This window comes from Mugil cephalus, chromosome 1 (genome assembly GCF_022458985.1).
Source record: "Mugil cephalus isolate CIBA_MC_2020 chromosome 1, CIBA_Mcephalus_1.1, whole genome shotgun sequence".
Lineage (NCBI taxonomy): Eukaryota > Metazoa > Chordata > Actinopteri > Mugiliformes > Mugilidae > Mugil > Mugil cephalus.
The window spans coordinates 26,928,501-26,946,000 of NC_061770.1; the positions used below are offsets into that span (position 1 = coordinate 26,928,501).

The 17,500-nt window shown below is 49.3% G+C and overlaps 2 protein-coding genes across 3 annotated transcripts in view; both read right to left on the reverse strand.

Annotated features, from left to right (window-relative positions):
• Positions 1–4,992, reverse strand: part of si:ch211-180f4.1 (uncharacterized protein LOC100144405 homolog) — a 7,609-nt gene extending 2,617 nt beyond the window's left edge. Inside the window, exons 1-6 of one of the 2 annotated variants that reach the window (XM_047586086.1) lie at positions 4,931–4,992; positions 4,483–4,837; positions 3,053–3,338; positions 2,620–2,721; positions 1,747–1,931; positions 1–164 (exon numbers count right to left, since the gene is read on the reverse strand). The exon at positions 1–164 is cut by the window's left edge and continues 79 nt beyond it. In XM_047586086.1, coding sequence (XP_047442042.1) covers positions 1–164; positions 1,747–1,931; positions 2,620–2,721; positions 3,053–3,286 — 685 coding nt within the window. In that variant the 5' untranslated portion in view covers positions 3,287–3,338; positions 4,483–4,837; positions 4,931–4,992. Of the gene's footprint in view, positions 165–1,746; positions 1,932–2,619; positions 2,722–3,052; positions 3,339–4,482; positions 4,856–4,930 lie in introns of both variants that reach the window. The other variant, XM_047586094.1, reaches the window with a different exon arrangement.
• A 2,903-nt stretch (positions 4,993–7,895) lies between these two features.
• On the reverse strand, positions 7,896–16,880 carry elk1 (ETS transcription factor ELK1). Its single transcript, XM_047586693.1, has 11 exons — positions 16,739–16,880; positions 14,630–14,838; positions 14,249–14,426; positions 13,591–13,769; positions 13,370–13,504; positions 12,863–13,228; positions 12,558–12,708; positions 11,661–11,806; positions 11,463–11,546; positions 10,764–10,865; positions 7,896–9,878 (listed from the first exon to the last, which is right to left on the reverse strand). Exons 1-11 carry the CDS (start codon positions 16,761–16,763, stop codon positions 9,780–9,782), a joined length of 1,674 nt encoding a protein of 557 aa, XP_047442649.1. The 5' UTR covers positions 16,764–16,880; the 3' UTR covers positions 7,896–9,779.
• Positions 16,881–17,500: the final 620 nt, after the last annotated feature.

The following is a 17,500-nucleotide window of genomic DNA, read 5'->3' on the forward strand; positions in this document are numbered from 1 at the left end:
CCATCCCGGCCAGGACCAGACTGTGGAGGCGGGACAGGGGCAGGAAGTTCTTCTCCTCCAGACCCAGGATGGGGTTCTCCCCGATCATCAGGATCTCCAGGGACGGCAGCGACTGGAACCAGCGGCTGTCGATGGCCACCAGGCGGTTGGAGTTAAGGTGGAGCCTGTAAGACGAAGCAGAGGGCGCAGCCGGGGCCACCGTCACCGCTCACCGCTCACCACTCACCGCTCACCGCCTCACGCTAAGACGCCCACCAGCTAAAGCTGCTAATGCTGCTAATGCTGCTAAAGCTGCTAGGGCTGCTAATGCTGCTAGTGCTGCTAATGCTGCTAAAGCTGCTAATGCTGCTAAAGCTGCTAGGGCTGCTAATGCTGCTAGTGCTGCTAATGCTGCTAATGCTGCTAGTATTGCAAAAGCTGCTAATGCTGCTAATGCTGCTAAAGCTGCTAGTGCTGCTAAAGCTGACACGCTGCAACTGTTTCTTCTTGAACACAAAGAAGAAACAGAGCGTTATCATTCAGGAAGCTGCATCGTTTACGTTCAGTCCATTCAGTGTTTGGAGAATATCTCTCCTCCTCTTCTTTCCACCATGTTCTCCTCTCTAAGCCTCTTAAAGTTCTCCTCCCTGCTCTCAGCACATCTCACTGCAGAACCTTCTTCAGGAACTTTTCATCTTTACCTCCATCTACTCTGAGAAAACATCAGGGTTCTAGAGTTTTATCAGTGTCCAGCCTCTAGGGGGAGCTCTAAGCTCTGAGGCGTTAATGTTAGCCACCATCTTTAACATGAACTTCCTACGTGGTCTTTAAACTAAACATGAGTCATAGTTAACTTACTGACCACGTGTCCCCGTGGTAGCAGCTAGCTAGTTCTGGTAGCTAACGCTAACTGAGATCCGCTAGGCTAACGGCCCTCATCCAGTCACACGGTCTGATAACATTAACCTTTAACCTTTTTATCATCAGACTTTAGCTTTAGCCCGTTAGCGTCAAACACTTCAGAGGAGGAGGTGGAGGAGGAGGTGGAGGTGGAGGTGGAGGAGGAGGAGGAGGAGGAGGAGGAGGTGGAGGTGGAGGTGGAGGAGGAGGTGGAGGAGGAGGAGGTGGACGTGGAGGTGGAGGAGGAGGAGGATAATGAGGAGAAGGAGGAGGAGGAGGAGGAGGAGCAGAAGGAGGATGAGGAGGAAGAGGAGGAGGAGGAGGCGGAGGAGGAGCAGAAGGAGGAGGAGGTGGAGGAGGAGGCGGAGGAGGAGCAGAAGGAGGAGGAGGTGGAGGAGGAGGCGGAGGCGGAGGAGGAGGATGATGAGGAGGAGGATGAGGAGGAGGAGGAGGCGGAGGCGGAGGAGGAGGATGAAGATGATGATGAGGTGGAGGAGGAGGAGGAGGATGAGGAGGAGGAGGAGGAGGAGGAGGAGGAGGAGGAGGAGGAGGCGGAGGATGATGAGGTGGAGGAGGAGGAGGATGATGAGGTGGAGGAGGAGGAGGAGGAGGAGGAGGAGGAGGTGGATGAGGAGGAGGAGGAGGATGATGAGGTGGAGGAGGAGGAGGAGGAGGTGGAGGAGGAGGAGGATGATGATGAGGAGGAGGAGGAGGAGCAGAAGGAGGAGGAGGAGGAGGAGGTGGATGAGGAGGTGGAGGATGATGAGGAGGAGCAGAAGGAGGAGGAGGAGGTGGAGGAGGAGGAGGAGGTGGAGGATGATGAGGAGGAGCAGAAGGAGGAGGAGGAGGTGGAGGAGGAGGTGCTACCTCAGCAGCTTGGCGAGGCCGGAGAAGGCTCTGGGTCCGATGGAGGAGATGTGGTTGTGGTTGATGTAGAGCTCCTCCAGACTGGACAGGTTCCTCAGACCGAAGTCCTCCAGCTCCTCCACCTGGTTCTCCTCCAGGTACAGAGTCACCAGGTGAGTCAGAGAGGCCAGACCCATGGAGCTCACCTGGAGGGGGCGGGGCATGAGCAACACACAGGTGTCCACAAACATTTGGTCCGAATCCTGCTTGTGTGTGTGTGTGTGTGTGTGTGTGTGTGAGTGTGTTACCAGGTGTGTGTGTGTGTGTGTGTGTGTGTGTTTGTGTGTGTGTGTGTGTGTATGTATATGTGTGTGTGTGTGTTACCAGGTGTGTATGTGTGTGTGTGTGTGTGTGTGTGTTACCAGGTGTGTATGTGTGTGTGTGTGTGTGTGTGTTACCAGGTGTGTATGTGTGTGTGTGTGTGTGTGTTACCAGGTGTGTATGTGTGTGTGTGTGTGTGTGTGTGCGTGTGTGTGTGTTTGTGTGTGTGTATGTATGTGTGTTACCAGGTGTGTGTGTGTGTGTGTGTGTGTGTGTGTGTGTGTGAGTGTGTGTGTGTGTGTATGTATGTGTGTTACCAGGTGTGTGTGTGTGTGTGTGTGTGTGAGTGTGTGTCTGTGAGTGTGTGTGTGTGTGAGTGTGTGTGTGTGTGTGTGTGTGTGTGTTGTGTGTGTTGTGTGTGTGTGTGTGTGTGTGTGTGTGTAGTGTGTGTGTGTGTGTGAGTGTGAGTGTGTGTGTGTGTGAGTGTGTGTGTGTGTGTGTGTGTGTGTGAGTGTGTGTGTTACCAGGTGTGTGTGTGAGTGTGTGTGTGTGTGTGTGTGTTGTGTGTGTTACCTGTGTGAAGTGGTTCTGGGACAGGTCCAGCTCTGTGAGGTTGATCAGACTCTGAAGTTCATCATTAATGGAGGAAATGTTGTTGCTCTGGAGCAGAAGAACCTGGAACACACACACAACAAACACACAACATCGACATCACCTCTCTGCGTGTGTGTGTGTGTGTGTGTTACCTGTGTGTGTTGTGAGATGTTGGCTGGCAGTGTGTGTGTGTGTGTTACCTGTGTGTGTTGTGAGATGTTGTCTGGCAGTGTGTGTGTGTGTGTGTGTTACCTGTGTGTGTTGTGAGATGTTGTCTGGCAGTGTGTGTGTGTGTGTGTGTTACCTGTGTGTGTTGTGAGATGTTGGCTGGCAGTGTGTGTAGGTGTGTGTGTGTTACCTGTGTGTGTTGTGAGATGTTGGCTGGCAGTGTGTGTAGGTGTGTGTGTGTTACCTGTGTGTGTTGTGAGATGTTGTCTGGCAGTGTGTGTAGGTGCAGCTCGTTGCAGTCCACCGTCCGGGCCTGCTGGTAAACAGACTGTGGTGTGTACCAAGGTCGCGTCTCACACACACACTGCAGAGGACACAGGACGCCGCCATCTTTATCCAGACTGGCCCCGCCCACCGCGGCCCACACTGATGATGTCAGCAGGGAGAAGAGAAGCACGCGGAGGACTGCAGGTCCCATGATGCACTGGGGCAGGTGGAGCGGAGAGGATGGAGGATGATGGAGGCCGAGGCTGAAAGGAGCGAGCACAGTTACTCAGATTTCTCATCACCATTAGCCTAGCTTAGCATTAAGATTTGTGTGAAACCCTATCATGCAACAAGACGTCAACTCAGAGGAGGAGGAGGAATGATGAAGGCCAGGAGATCAGAGTCTCATGAGTAAAACTTCAGGATCATTAAATTATTACATATTAATATTATTCAAACTGAGACACGTTCACGACTGTGAACGTGTCTCAGTTTCACCACGTAGCGTTAGCGTTAGCACCAGCTGATCCGGTAGTGACAGGCAGCAGAACCAACCCATAAAGATGGAAGACGCTAAACAGCACGTTGGTCCTCTCCATGGGACATTTGAGGACAAAGACACCAAGAGGGACCAGTGGAGACACATAAAGTATCATCACACTCTGCAGGAAGGAGTTTTCTTTCCAGCTTCAAACAGCACATGAACCAAGCCAAGCATACGTTAGCCGGGGATTCTGCTAGCACTTGGGCTAACGCGGCTAACAGCTGGAGACAAACCAAGACAAACCAAGACAAAGACAAGCTGCCAATGCTGCTGCTAATATGTGTCCACTCCTGCAGCCACTGTTCACTGGGAGACACTGTTCTCAATAAGAAGCGTCAGCTCTCCTCTGGTTGGACAATGTCCACAAGTTAGTTTGTCTCCGTAGCAACAGGGACACACTCATGAGGACACATGGTGGACAAAGAAAGACGTTCAGTGCAGATATATTCCCATAGATTAAACATGATTTAATCTGATTAATCAGAATGAATCCACATCAACCTGAGATTAATCTGATTAAACATTTAATAGTTTGACAGCTCTGATTAAAATTAGTATTAGTTGACATGGAGACACAGATCCATCAATAGCTAGTTCCAGCTGTATGCTGAGCTATGCTATGCTATGCTATGCTATGCTATGCTATGCTATGCTATGCTGAGCTAAGCGAACCATTAGTAAACATGAGTGTCCTGGGAGCAGACAGCAGGGGGCGCTGCCGAGTGTCCCACTGGTTTTATTTTTAGCAGCAGTTTAAAGTTGAAGCATGAACACGTGACAGTGGCTGTGTCTCCATCATGTCTCCATCATGTCTCCGTGTCTCCATCATGTCTCCGTGTCTCCTCTCTAAGATCCAGACTCACCTCTGCTCCGTCTCCTGGTCCCGCTGCTCCAGCTCCACCGCTACGAGCCGCAGTCCGGCCTCGGTCCCTCTAGGTCCGGGTCCGGGTCCGGGTCCGTGTCCGCTTTACCGAGGGTCCGGTGATCCAGTTTCTTCGGGACCGGGTCCTGCCGCCGCTCTGATCCGGAGCATCCCTCCCTGTCCTCCTGTCCTCTGTCAGGTCCGCAGCAGCTGACTCCGGATCAGCCAATAGGATCAGAGGCAGCTGCAAGAGCGACCAATCAGAGGCGAGGATGCTGGAGGGTGACGTAATGCTCCAGATTCACCTCATAACAGAGTCTGCTCCTCTTCCTCTTCATCTTCATCTTCATCTTCATCTTCATCACAGGAAGAATCTGTTCAGACTTTATTAGTTAAATAAAATAAAATAAAATAAAACAAATAAAAAGATTAAAACTCACTGAACTGACCTGGTTCATCATCATCATCATCATCATCATCATCATCCTCTTCATCATCATCATCATCATCATCTTCATCATCATCATCATCATCATCCTCTTCATCCTCCTGGAGTCACATGACTAAGAGTCAAAGTAAAACACCACAGACCTTTAACGAGTTAATGACCAGAGTCTGTTCTCATTCAATAATAATAATAATAATAATAAAATTTTTGTTAGATTATAAATGTTATTATCATAATAATAATGATATTGTTATTGTTAAATGATATAATAAAACAATATTATATTATAATAATTATTGTTATTTATTAGTCTTCTGTGAAGATGATGAAGATGAAGATGGGGGAGGATTCTGGTCGTCATGGTGACAAGAAGCTAGTTATGACCAACATAAAATATATAATAATATATCAATAAAATATGAAATAACACGTTTGCTATAAGTCAAATATTAAAAAGTATTAAAAAGTTGCTTCTTGGTCATTTTCACGCGACTCGTCTCATTGAACTGATGATGGTGGAACAGGTCACAGCTGTTTCACATCCAGTTCTTCCTGTTCAGTCAATGTCAGGGGAACATCCTCAGAACAAATCCTGAGAGGAACCAAGAACCCAGAAAAACCAGGACTCTGTCCCCCATCATGTCTCCAGTCCTGGACTTCAGCAGCTGCTTTCAGCTCCACCTGTCTGATACTTTATCATGTTTATGCTTTAGTTTTGCTTTAATATTAGCACGTAGCAGTTTTTCTGAGAATAAATATAGAGATCAGGGGTCGGGGGTCAGAGGTCAGCAGCCGGGGGTCAGGGGTCAGGGGGTCAGAGGTCAGAGGTCAGGAGTCAGGGGTCAGAGGTCAGGGGTCAGAGGTCAGTGGTCAGTGGTTGTGGTCAGAGGTCAGTGGTCAGAGGTCAGAGGTCAGGGATCAGGAGTCGGAGGTCAGGGGTCAGAGGTCAGAGGTCGGGGGTCAGGTCCTGACAGAGACAGAAAGAGAAGCGGTGTCAATAAAAATATCTTTAGTTTTAATGTTTCCAGTAAAGAAGCCTTGAACACGTAGAAGTCTCAGAAAAATAAAAACAGGCCCCGCCCCTTTACATCAATAAACTCCATCAGCCAATCACAGCCGAGGAGGGGCGGAGCCAGAAACATCTGAAGACGTCATTGGCCAGGCCAGTCACATGGTACAGAATATATAGATTCAGATAAATTTATATACAAACACAAACCTGCTGCTGTCAATCAGGAGGAGGCGGAGCCACCTCAAGCTGCTGCAAAGGATCATGGGACATGTATTTCTTTAAAGGTGAGAGGCTGGAGGCTGCAGCTCTTGATCTAAACCAGGTTTGGGGGCCACATTCAGACCAGTAACACAACACAATAACAACCTGCGACAACGACAACTCCATGTTTCCATTTGTTTTAGTGCAGAGGAAAACGTTATGAAAGACACAACATTTACTGAACTGAACTCTTAGAAAACATGGAATGAACAAGTGGACACTTCTAAAGAAAGAGCAGAAGTGGAGTTTGTGTTTATTCCAGGTCTCAGTGTTGTGTTCTGTCCACAGCTCTCAAACTAAAACGATGTTTGACACCTGTGCTCTGACATCACTGAGGAGCCACGCCTCCAGCCAATCACGGCCAAGTCAGCGGTTACCGTGACAACAACATTTCTGAGTCGTAAACAGATGGGGAGTGGAGGACGTGGGATGGCTCTCTACAGCCTGGACATTACCCAGAATGCAGCGGTCCTGGTGAGGGTGAAGACATTCTTGGTGCTCTGCTGGTGAACGATGGGACCTCCCATAAATGGCTTGTGTGTCTTCTTGTGTTCGTCTTTAAGGCTTCGCCGCTCTGGTACAAAAATAGATTCATGCTGGAGACGAGGGAGCAGTCTGGGTTTACGTGTCTTTGTGAGGACAGACAGGTCGGACCGAAAGATGATCCTCACATCTGGCTACGCCACACACCTGAGGAGAGTCCTACCCTCTCTGATTTAAACAGCACGGCCTCAAGCTCCAGCTCATCAGAGGAGCAGAAACTAAAAGGACTAAATCTACTCCAGCCCAGTAGGGGGCACTGACACCGAGATAATCAAATCACCACAAGAAGAAATCAAACTTTAAACATCTTGTGTCTGAACCATAGACTGTAAATAAAGATGAAACAGCTCCTTTAAATTGAAGCCAACGCTAGTAGCGCTCCCCCTGGTGGCCGGAGGCTGCAGTAGAGGTCACAAGCTCCACCCCCTCTATGTTAGTGGGCGGGACTTGGGCCAAAATAAAATACTAAAATACACGTCAATATTCTTTGTTTCAGTCATTTTAGGTCGTTAATATGATGTTGATGAAGTTTTGTTTTCGTTCGTTATTTGACGCTATAGAAACAGGATGTGACATGATAGAGACCACCAGTTGCCATGGCAACCGCTCTGTAAAGAGGTCCCATGGGACCGTGAGAGTTGTAAAAAATATTTTTATAAATAAGTTCAGTGTATAATCATACGTTTCCTTGTAGCTGGTGGAGGTGGAGCAGAGCGTAGGATTCATTACAGGAAAACACCAGCGAGTCTGGAGGAACAGTGGGCGGGGCATCATGAGTCTGGAGGACGTGTGGGCGGGGCGTCATGAGTCTGGAGGAAGAGTGGGAGGGCCGTCATGAGTCTGGAGGAAGAGTGGGAGGGGCATCATGAGTCTGGAGGACGTGTGGGCGGCGCATCGTGAGTCTGGAGGAAGAGTGGGCGGGGCATCGTGAGTCTGGAGGAAGAGTGGGCGGGGCATCGTGAGTCTGGAGGAAGAGTGGGAGGGGCATCGTGAGTCTGGAGGATGTGTGGGCGGGGCATCGTGAGTCTGGAGGATGTGTGGGCGGGGCATCGTGAGTCTGGAGGATGGTGGGGGGGCGTCATGAGTCTGGAGGAGGTGGGGGGGCATCGTGAGTCTGGAGGATGTGTGGGCGGGGCATCGTGAGTCTGGAGGATGTGTGGGCGGGGCATCATGAGTCTGGAGGATGTGTGGGCGGGGCATCGTGAGTCTGGAGGAAGAGTGGGAGGGTCATCGTGAGTCTGGAGGATGTGTGGGCGGGGCATCGTGAGTCTGGAGGATGTGTGGGCGGGGCATCGTGAGTCTGGAGGATGTGTGGGCGGGGCATCATGAGTCTGGAGGATGTGTGGGCGGGGCATCATGAGTCTGGAGGATGTGTGGGCGGGGCGTCATGAGTCTGGAGGACGTGTGGGAGGGGCATGAGTCTGGAGGACGTGTGGGCGGGGCATCGTGAGTCTGGAGGACGTGTGGGCGGGGCATGAGTCTGGAGGACGTGTGGGCGGGGCATATTTATATACAGTCTATGGTTCTGAAGCAGAGCAGAGATTTAAACTGTTTTCACACCTGTCTACAGTAGCGTTCCAGCTAACGTACATGATTTAGATTTCAGATGCTGAGCAACAAACACGAGTCTGTGGACGCGTCACATCACAGGATCATCTGGTCTGAGTCCAGCTTTAAGCTTCAAACTGGAAAATAAGAGCTGGCATGTCCTCACAAAGATAGCAACAACAACAACTACAACAACATCAAGAACCTGCAGGTCAGCAACAGTCGAGTCAGGTTACCGTGGCAACCGCATCAGCGATAAACAACAACAACAACAACAACAACAGTCTGTTTTAAGGAGAAGCAGCTGATTCAGATTTAAGAGACAAGTTCTCAACACAAGGTCTCCATGGCAACCAGCCTCTCTGCGATATGATTGGACAAGAGCTTCTTCATTAAAGGAAGAGAAAGACTGAAATGTTTCGTCTTCTCTTCAAGCAGATAAATGTTCTGGGACATTTTTTAAAAGAGAGTTTGTTAAATCTGAAAACTCCTCCAGGGCTCATGTGAGGGTGGAGTCAATGAGTTCAGCGGCTCTTCTGTAGAGTAGGTGGTGTTTAACGGGGCCCCAGACTCACCGTGTGTTCACACCTGAATCAGGTTTAAATCAGGTCTAAATCAGGTTTAAATCTGCTTTAAATCTGATTTAAATCAGGTTTAAATTGCTGACGTCTGCGTTTTGATCAACCTGGATTCACTGAGCTGCCATTTCATTTTTCACGTGAGAGCTTGTGTTGAGAATTTAATATTTTTGTGCATCAACCTGCTGAAAGACTCATTGATGAAATCATCAGATCAGCTGGTTCCTGCTGGAGGATCTCAGGCGGTTCCAGGTCCAGAACAAACCGATCAAATCAGGAGCAGGTGGATCAGATCTGCTCGTCTGGAATGATCTCAAACCAGAAACAAAGTCAGTAACAAACATCGAAGGAATGTGGTCCTCAGAAAAAGCTTCAAACACGACTCTCTGTCACATGTAGAGAGGAACAACGTGGCTGTGAGGAACCTCCTGGTGAGCCGCCAATAACAGATAACAGGCCATGCATAACTGGAGAAGGCGTGGCCTAAGAAGGGGCCAATAAGAGCAAAGCAAAGACTTTAAGGGCTCTAAAAGTCAGAGTTGATGAACATAACGTACGGTGCAGTCAGGAGCCGTCAGCTGCACCGACACACGAATAAATTAACACTTTAAAAACAAGACGACCACCAGAAAAAGCTCCGAGGTCAGAGGACTCCTCCGGTCTCCAGGTCCAGACCGGCAAAGCGTTCGCTGCAGCCCTTAGTAGGAAAAATAAACTCTGCTCATCTCCTCATCCATGTCCTCCGGAGACGAGTGCAGGCGTCCAGTCGTCCCCCGGTCTGAAGGAGGCTCCATGGTCCCAGAGTTCCTCCTCCTCCTCCTCCTCCTCCTCCTCCGAGCCTCCGGGGGAGAGGGGGCTGTCGGGGCAGGTCGGGCCCGGTGAGGTGCTGTGGGAGCCGGGCTCGGGGCTCAGGGTTTCTGGGGCCCGGGGGACAGGACTACGGGGGTGGAGAGGCCGTCCACACTCAGAGCCGGGATGTGGATCTGGTTACTGCCGTTAGAGGGAAACTGGACAGAGACAGACACAGAGGAGACAGACACAGAGGAGACAACGACTTATTACAGAAACCAGGACCAGGTTTTATCTGCTGTAGTTTACAACTGCTCCACAAGGAGGCGACAACGAGTCTGAAACACACAGATCTGCTTTAAATGCAGAGGAAGAAACAATAATAATACGTTTAATGTTTGTTTCTTTCTATTTGTCTTTTCTTTGAGTTTAACTGTATTTATTTTGATCATCATCTCAAATAAATAAAGGTTAAAATTAGTTTTTTTATTTGACGGCTTAAACGTGTCAAATATTTCATGTTTTAAGATTTATTATTATTATATTTAAATGACAACAGATAGAACCTGCAAAGTTATTTAATGATCATTATTTGGACTCAACTCAAAATGATGATCTGCAGATATTCACTGTTATAATTAGTGGTAGTTGTCTCATGGATCCATGTTTCAGCAACGACTACCTGCTGCTTCTTCTTCATTTTATTGTTTGGCAGCTGTGATGCCACCATTAAACAGAAGAAGCAGCAGGAGGAAGAGGTTTTATTCATTTGATATAGTTTCAGATCAGAGCTCTGAAACACAACTGGTTTATCAGGAACCATGAAGAAGAACAAGTGTCCTAATGTTTCTAATGTGATGATGTTGGTGATGTTCTAATGTGACAAATACATGTTTACATTAGTTTAAGGACCAGGAACCAGATATGAGACCAGGAACCAGATATGAGACCAGGAACCAGATATGAGACCAGAACCAGATATGAGACCAGGAACTAGATATGAGACCAGGAACCAGGTATGAGACCAGGAACCAGATGTGAGACACTCATTGATCTGGAGTTAGCTCGGGCACATGAAGACAGGTGAGACGTTGGGGTGTTACCTGGAAGGAGAGCTTGGCCGGGGAGCGAGGAGCGATGGGACTGAGCGTGCTCCAGAAGTGGATGGTGGAGGGAAGAGGGCTGGGAGTCAACAGGACCGGAGTCTGGACGCATCACAAACACAACGTCATGCTACGTTAGCTTAGCTCCTCACATCACGCTGTGATACACAGAGCTACAGCTGGCTCCTCCCCTGTAACTCATTTTAATGACCATCACATCGTAAATACAGGACGTTCTTATGTATATTTCTCAGAGTGTTGTTTATTTTTACTATAATATATTCCTGTTATAGTGACAAGGAAACTTCTAAATAAACCATGTGTCTAATGTTAGCTAGGAGGAGCTAGGAGGATCTAGGAGGAGCTGGGAGGATCTAGGAGGATCTAGGAGGAGCTAGGAGGATCTAGGAGGATCTAGGAAGAGCTAGGAGGATCTAGGAGGATCTAGGAAGAGCTAGGAGGAGCCGGGAGGATCTAGGAGGATCTAGGAGGAGCTAGGAGGAGCCGGGAGGATCTAGGAGGATCTAGGAGGAGCTAGGAGGAGCCGGGAGGATCTAGGAGGATCTAGGAGGAGCTAGGAGGATCTAGGAGGATCTAGGAGGAGCCAGGAGGATCTAGGAGGAGCTAGGAGGATCTAGGAGGAGCTAGGAGGAGCTGGGAGGATCTAGGAGGAGCTAGGAGGAACAGTGCGTGGCCTACCAGGGCGTGGGAGGTGATGACGGTCGGGGTGAGGGTGTTGGTCGCTGAGCCAGGAGCCAGTAAACTGTTAACAGCTGCATTAACCTGCAGAGGAAACAGAAACAGGGTTCAGGTCGTCTTTACTGATTAGAGACACGGACCATTCACAGACGACCTCCCACATTAAAACAGACTGAACCCAGGCCCATGGAACCAGACCTTATCCAGGGAGAGGCCAGGGGGGAGCGAGGGGGAGGACGGCAGCTCCAGGCCTCTCGGTTTCTTTGGTTTGGGAGGAACAGCGTCCGAGGTGGAGGTCACCGGGGGGGTCACCACTAAGGAGGTCACCGGAGGGATGGCGCCATCTGAGAAGGAGAAGGTTTTATGAAGGATTAGGACTCAGATAAGGGGCGTGGCCTCTGTGAGTGACAGGTGTCCTCATCTGTCTCAGCTCCGCCCACAAATGAGTTAGTCTGGTCTATCTGGGAGGCAAGGAGGAGCTACTGTTAGCTGGGAGGCTATGGGAGGCTAGGAGGAGCTACTGTTAGCTGGAGGCTAGCAGGAGCTACTGTTAGCTAGAAGGCTAGGAGGAGCTACTGTTAGCTAGGAGGCCAGGAGGAGCTACCGTTAGCTAGGAGGCTAGCAGGAGCTACTGTTAGCTAGGAGGCTAGGAGGAGCTACTGTTAGCTGGGAGGCCAGGAGGAGCTACTGTTAGCTGGTGGCTAGGAGGAGCTACTGTTAGCTGGAGGCTATGGGAGGCTAGGAGGAGCTACTGTTAGCTGGGATGCTAGGAGGAGCTACTGTTAGCTGGGAGGCTAGGAGGAGCTACTGTTAGCTAGGAGGCTAGGAGGAGCTACTGTTAGCTGGGATGCTAGGAGGAGCTACTGTTAGCTGGGAGGCTAGGAGGAGCTACTGCTAGCTGGAGGCTATAGGAGGCTAGGAGGAGCTACTGTTAGCTCAGAGGCCAGGAGGAGCTACTGTTAGCTGGGAGGCCAGGAGGAGCTACTGTTAGCTGGGAGGCTAGGAGGAGCTACTGTTAGCTGGGAGGCTAGGAGGAGCTACTGTTAGCTGGCAGGCTAGGAGGAGCTGCAGAAGGAGTCCATTAGTCTCTTTTACCTGTTAGCGTGTCCTTGCCCTCCCCCTCCGGACCCCCCTCCCCTGCTGGTGGCTGACCTCCGACCCCCGGCTCCATGCAGGGAGGAGGTGGGCTCTCCATGATGGTGAGGGGAGGTTCTGGTTCTCCAGAGCTGCAGACCAGCTGAGGGACCTGGAAGGAGGAGCAGAGGAGTCTCTAGTTAGGTTAACCCAGCCCGGACTCCTTGAACCAGTACCCGTAGGAGCACTGAAGACCAGAGCCAACACACTATCACCTGCTCCTCCACCTCCTCCACCTCCTCCTCGTGTGTCTTCTCCAGACTCACCATCTCCAGCAGCTCCGCCTCCGATGGCAGGTTCTCCTCCTTGATGATGATGGGGTGAGGAGGAGGACGTGTGACTGGAGGAGGAGCAGCAGCAGGTGTCATGGCCGCCTGCTGCTGCTGAGGGGGAGGAGGAGGGTTGATGATGACGAAGACGGGCGGGTGAGACGGGTGAGGAGCGGCGTGGGGGTGAGGATGGAAGTCGTCCTGCTGTGGCCCCTGGGAGCCCAACGGGACGTGGGGAGGAGGGACAGGACTCACCGCCCCCCCCACGGGACCGAGAGGGATGAGGGGGGTGAGGGAGGACGGATCCCCGACGTTGGTGAGATAAATCTGGGGAGGGTCACTGAGAGGAGGAGCTGGAGGATTCTGGGAAATGAGATGTTAGCATTAGCATTAGCCACGCTGCTAGCTCCACTCTAAGAGTACGAGGAAGTTATAATTACAGCCCCACTCATTAAACTAAACTAAAACGTGTCATAGACAAAGGAGGCGGGGCTTAATACTGACCTGTGATTGGCTGGTGGCTGGTAACTGAGGGCTGAGGGCTGGAGTCGGACAAGGAGACGACTGAGTGACGATCACCTGGAGAGAAGAGTCCACAGCGCCACCTACTGATGGAGGAGATATAGACTCTGACAGGACCTGGGGGGGGGGGGGGGGGGGGGGGTGATGAGAAGCTGATCTCTTTTAAAGTTTACTCGTTAAAATGCTAACCCATCTCAATCTACCTCTCGGGGGGTGCGGTCCAGCTTGGGGGCGGGGTCCTGGAGCAGCAGCAGCTCTGATTTGCTGGGCCGAGGGTTGGGAGGAGCCTGCAGTGATTGGATGGTGAAGGTGGAGTAGAGGCCGGACTTCATGTAGTCGTTCCTGGAGCTCTTCTGGGATCCACAGGGCGACGAACGCTGAACCAACGAACCAACGAAGCAGTGGATTCATTAACACTCTGGTTTTAGGTCCAATGTGTTACAGACACAGTTTACACACAGTACAGACCAGAACCATCAGAACCAGGAGGAACCAGTTAGAAAACCACCAACATGTTGAACCAACCATTTCTAGAACTTAGAATGTAAATCTAACCTGGACATTTCTAAAGCTCATCAACACATTTACTTATTTACAACTATTTCCATTAAAACTATTTAGACCATGTCCAAATATCAGGTGTCAACCAGTATAATGTCTGAATGTCTCTAACGTCTCTGTCTCCATAGATGAATATAGCTCACGTTAGCAACAGAACATGTATGCCCAGTCTAAGCTGACACCTCCATCCACCTATGTTACCCCCCCTCAGAAGCTTCACAGTACTCAGTTCGACTGGCAAACCGAAATAACCAAATCCAACCATCTATCCACTTAATCGACACTAGTCTGGAGTACTGAGTAAGCCCTTTGATGGACAGGTTGAGGCCACGCCCCCGAGGCTCTTTGATTGGTTGTTTGGATCGACCTCCTTCCTCTGAACTTCCTCTGAGCAGCCTCCGCCATCGGGTAGAGACGGATCAGGTTGACTCACAAACTTATAGACGAACTTCTGGCCGCTCACTTTCTTTATGATGTTCTGGAGGAAAACAAACAGCAACAGGATGATTTATGATGATCTATCCTTCATCCATCCATCCATCCATCCATCCATCCATCCATCCATCCATCCATCCATCCATCCATCCTGCCCTGGTGGCTGCAGCATAGGTCGTAGCCCGTTGAGGAGAAGGACGAGGAGGAGGTGGAGTGTCTGTGTTGTGGGTGGGGCTGGTGTAGTACCTTGTCGTAGTAGTATCTGAGGGCGCGGCTCAGTTTGTCGTAGTTCATGTTGTGCTTGTTCTTGCGTAGCCCCCAGAGCCGAGCCACCTCCTCCGCATCCAGAAGCTTGAACTCTCCGTCCTCACCTGTCCAGGTGATCAGGTGGCGCTGCCGCTGGTCCTCCAGCAGGTGCAGCAGGAACTGCCACAACGTGATGGACGGGTCCATGGCTGCAGGGACACAAGGGACATGTCATCTGAAACCAGTCCAACAATCAGTCCAACAAGTCCGAGTCCTGTCCAACACACTGGAGCCAACATCACAGACACATCATAAAGAAATCACCACTTTAATCAATACTTTGGTTCCAGTTCTTCATCAACATATAGACTTAGACTTTAAAGATCCACGAGGGAAATTACTGTAGCTTTGTGGCACATACAAGTAAACACTAATAAACACCACAAGAAAGATAAAACAAGATTAGATTAGTAAAATAAAAATAAACTGTGCTAACTAAATTTACAGAATGAGCCTTATGAAGAAATATACAAAGAGTAGCTGTCAAAAGTGAAGTGGCTAACGTTAGCTTGTTTAGGCTAATGAAGAGACTTAAATGGCTCTGACTGGTTGGAGGTATTTTGTGTGGGTTAGCAGGCTAGCATTTAGCATTGTTAGCAGCGTTATCTGCAGTCGTGATCAGGATGTAACAAAGAGTCACTCTGAGCCCAGGAGATTCAAGTCCACATACAAAAGAGCCTCATTACCATCAGCTGACCTGTTACACAACCAACCCATCACCTTGGAAACCATCGCCGTGACGAGGGCCCTTTCATTGGTGACGGTAACCATGGCGGCAGCATGGTGCTGCCGTGCTCAGAGGCACAGAGGCACTGCCACAACCGTCCCCTTATCGGACCTGAGCTCAGGACGTCTCTATCTAATCAGCTGTGCTCAAGAGACTGGGTTTTATTTATTATTAATGTGTCTACACAAAAACACACAAAAACACACTTCAGACCAAAGAATTTACTCTCTCAAGAACAACACTAAATAAAATTACTTCTTTTCATTCTCCCAAATCACCTCGCCGCTCCCTCTCTTCACTGAGGGTCCACGTTGGACCAGTTCCAGTTGATCCAGTCAACAATGATTCTTCCATTAATGTTAATCATGGAGTTCCACAGGGTTCTGTGCTAGGACCAGCTGTTTATTGCTACTAAAATGTTATTTGTTTGTTATATTTAGTGTTGTATCTGTTACACTTTAAAGAGTAACTTCATGAGCAGATCAGTGACACATTAAACATTAAACCGGTCATTTTCTGACTAGACTCTGGTCAGAAAACCTTTCATGAACATCTGTCCGACCTCTGTCTACTCTGTACCAGTGTTCATTCATCTGCACTGTCCTCACTACATAAACAAATGAATTTAAAGTAAACGTAAAGTATTAAACCCTTCATTATGAAACAGTGAACGACACCCAGAAACACCCAGAAAGAAACAAACCACAGGCCTGTTCCCTTTCACCACCACCACAGAAGAAGAAGTGTGACTTCCTGCTTCCTGAGCAGCCAACATCCGTCAACATTAAACCAACACCAAAGGTTTAGCATCACGCTACAATTTAAAACTTAAAGTAAAAGCTTTTAAGGGCTTCAAAGCTAATGAGTTATTTAACTACTACTATTACTACTACTACTACTACTACTAATACCACTACTAATTATAATAATAATAATACCACCACTGAGTTCATTTAGCTCCGCATGTAAATCTCACAGAAACAAACTAATAAACTCTGTTATCGTGACTGTATAATTCAGATACATTACAATCACTACTACCACTACTGTTACCATGTTAACAACACATCAGTAACATGAAACATCTTAGTAGCTCGTTAGTAGCAGAAGCTCGTTAAACTCCGGACTCTTCCTCCTTCTTGGTTGAGGACCAGATGAACTGTTCTTTGTTGTGCTGCAGGTTTCTACATGTTGCACCTTCAACACACACACACACACACACACACACACACACACACACACACCTGTTGACACACCGCATGCCTCCTTGCAAACTACACACACACTAACACACACTATTAGGCAGCATCAGCTCTTCTCACCATTGATCAGAGGGTTGGTCTCCATGTTCACCTCCTTCAGTAGCTTCACGCCTCCTCCTCCATCATGCTGCTGTCTGTGGGCTTGTTGTCAGATAGATAGATAGATAGATAGATAGATAGATAGATAGATAGATCCTGGAGGATGAGGAGTTTGTGGAGGAGCAGGAGGAGGATGAGGAGGACGAGGAAGGGACGTTCAGCAGCTTCTCTCCGGACCTCTCGTCGTTATGTCACCGCTCTGAGCCGCCGCTGCTGCCGCTGCCGCTGCCGCCGGGCCCCGGTGCCTCCATGCGGACTAAAAGTTAATCACTGCCCACCCCCCAAAATAAAATAAAATAAAATAAAATAAACGAACACAACGAGGACCCAACAGGACCTTGGAGCCGCCCCTACCTCAGAGCTAATTAAAATAATTAGCCCCCTCTTAGCTTCTGATTAGCATAAACAAACTGGACGGTAACGTCTCTGCCTGATCAAAGCTAACTAGCAGGCTAACTAGCGATGCTAACGCTAGTTATTAAGATAATCAATTCATTCAGTTTTTATATTTTTTCATTATCGGTAGTTTCCGGATACGTTGATTAAGTTGTCGGTAGCGTTTGGGTATTCAAACCCCACAAACTTCCCTCAAGTTCAAGGTTTTCTCGAGGCTCAAGCAGTTAGCCTAGCCTAGCCTAGCCTAGCCTAGCCCCCCTCCCCGCCTCCTCCGCTCCTGCTGGTGCGTCTTCCCCCAAACAGAGGCGCCCTGAGCGGACCGGAGCC

Bases quoted from the DNA above. Each gene is read 5' to 3' on its own strand.
- elk1 (XM_047586693.1), bottom strand. From the start codon at position 16,763: ATGGAGACCAACCCTCTGATCAATG. The intron at 11,807-12,557 runs GTAAAAGAGACT...TCTCCTTCTCAG, and splicing joins GGGCAAGGACACGCTAACAG to ATGGCGCCATCCCTCCGGTG. The intron at 10,866-11,462 runs GTAGGCCACGCA...TGATGCGTCCAG, and splicing joins TCATCACCTCCCACGCCCTG to ACTCCGGTCCTGTTGACTCC.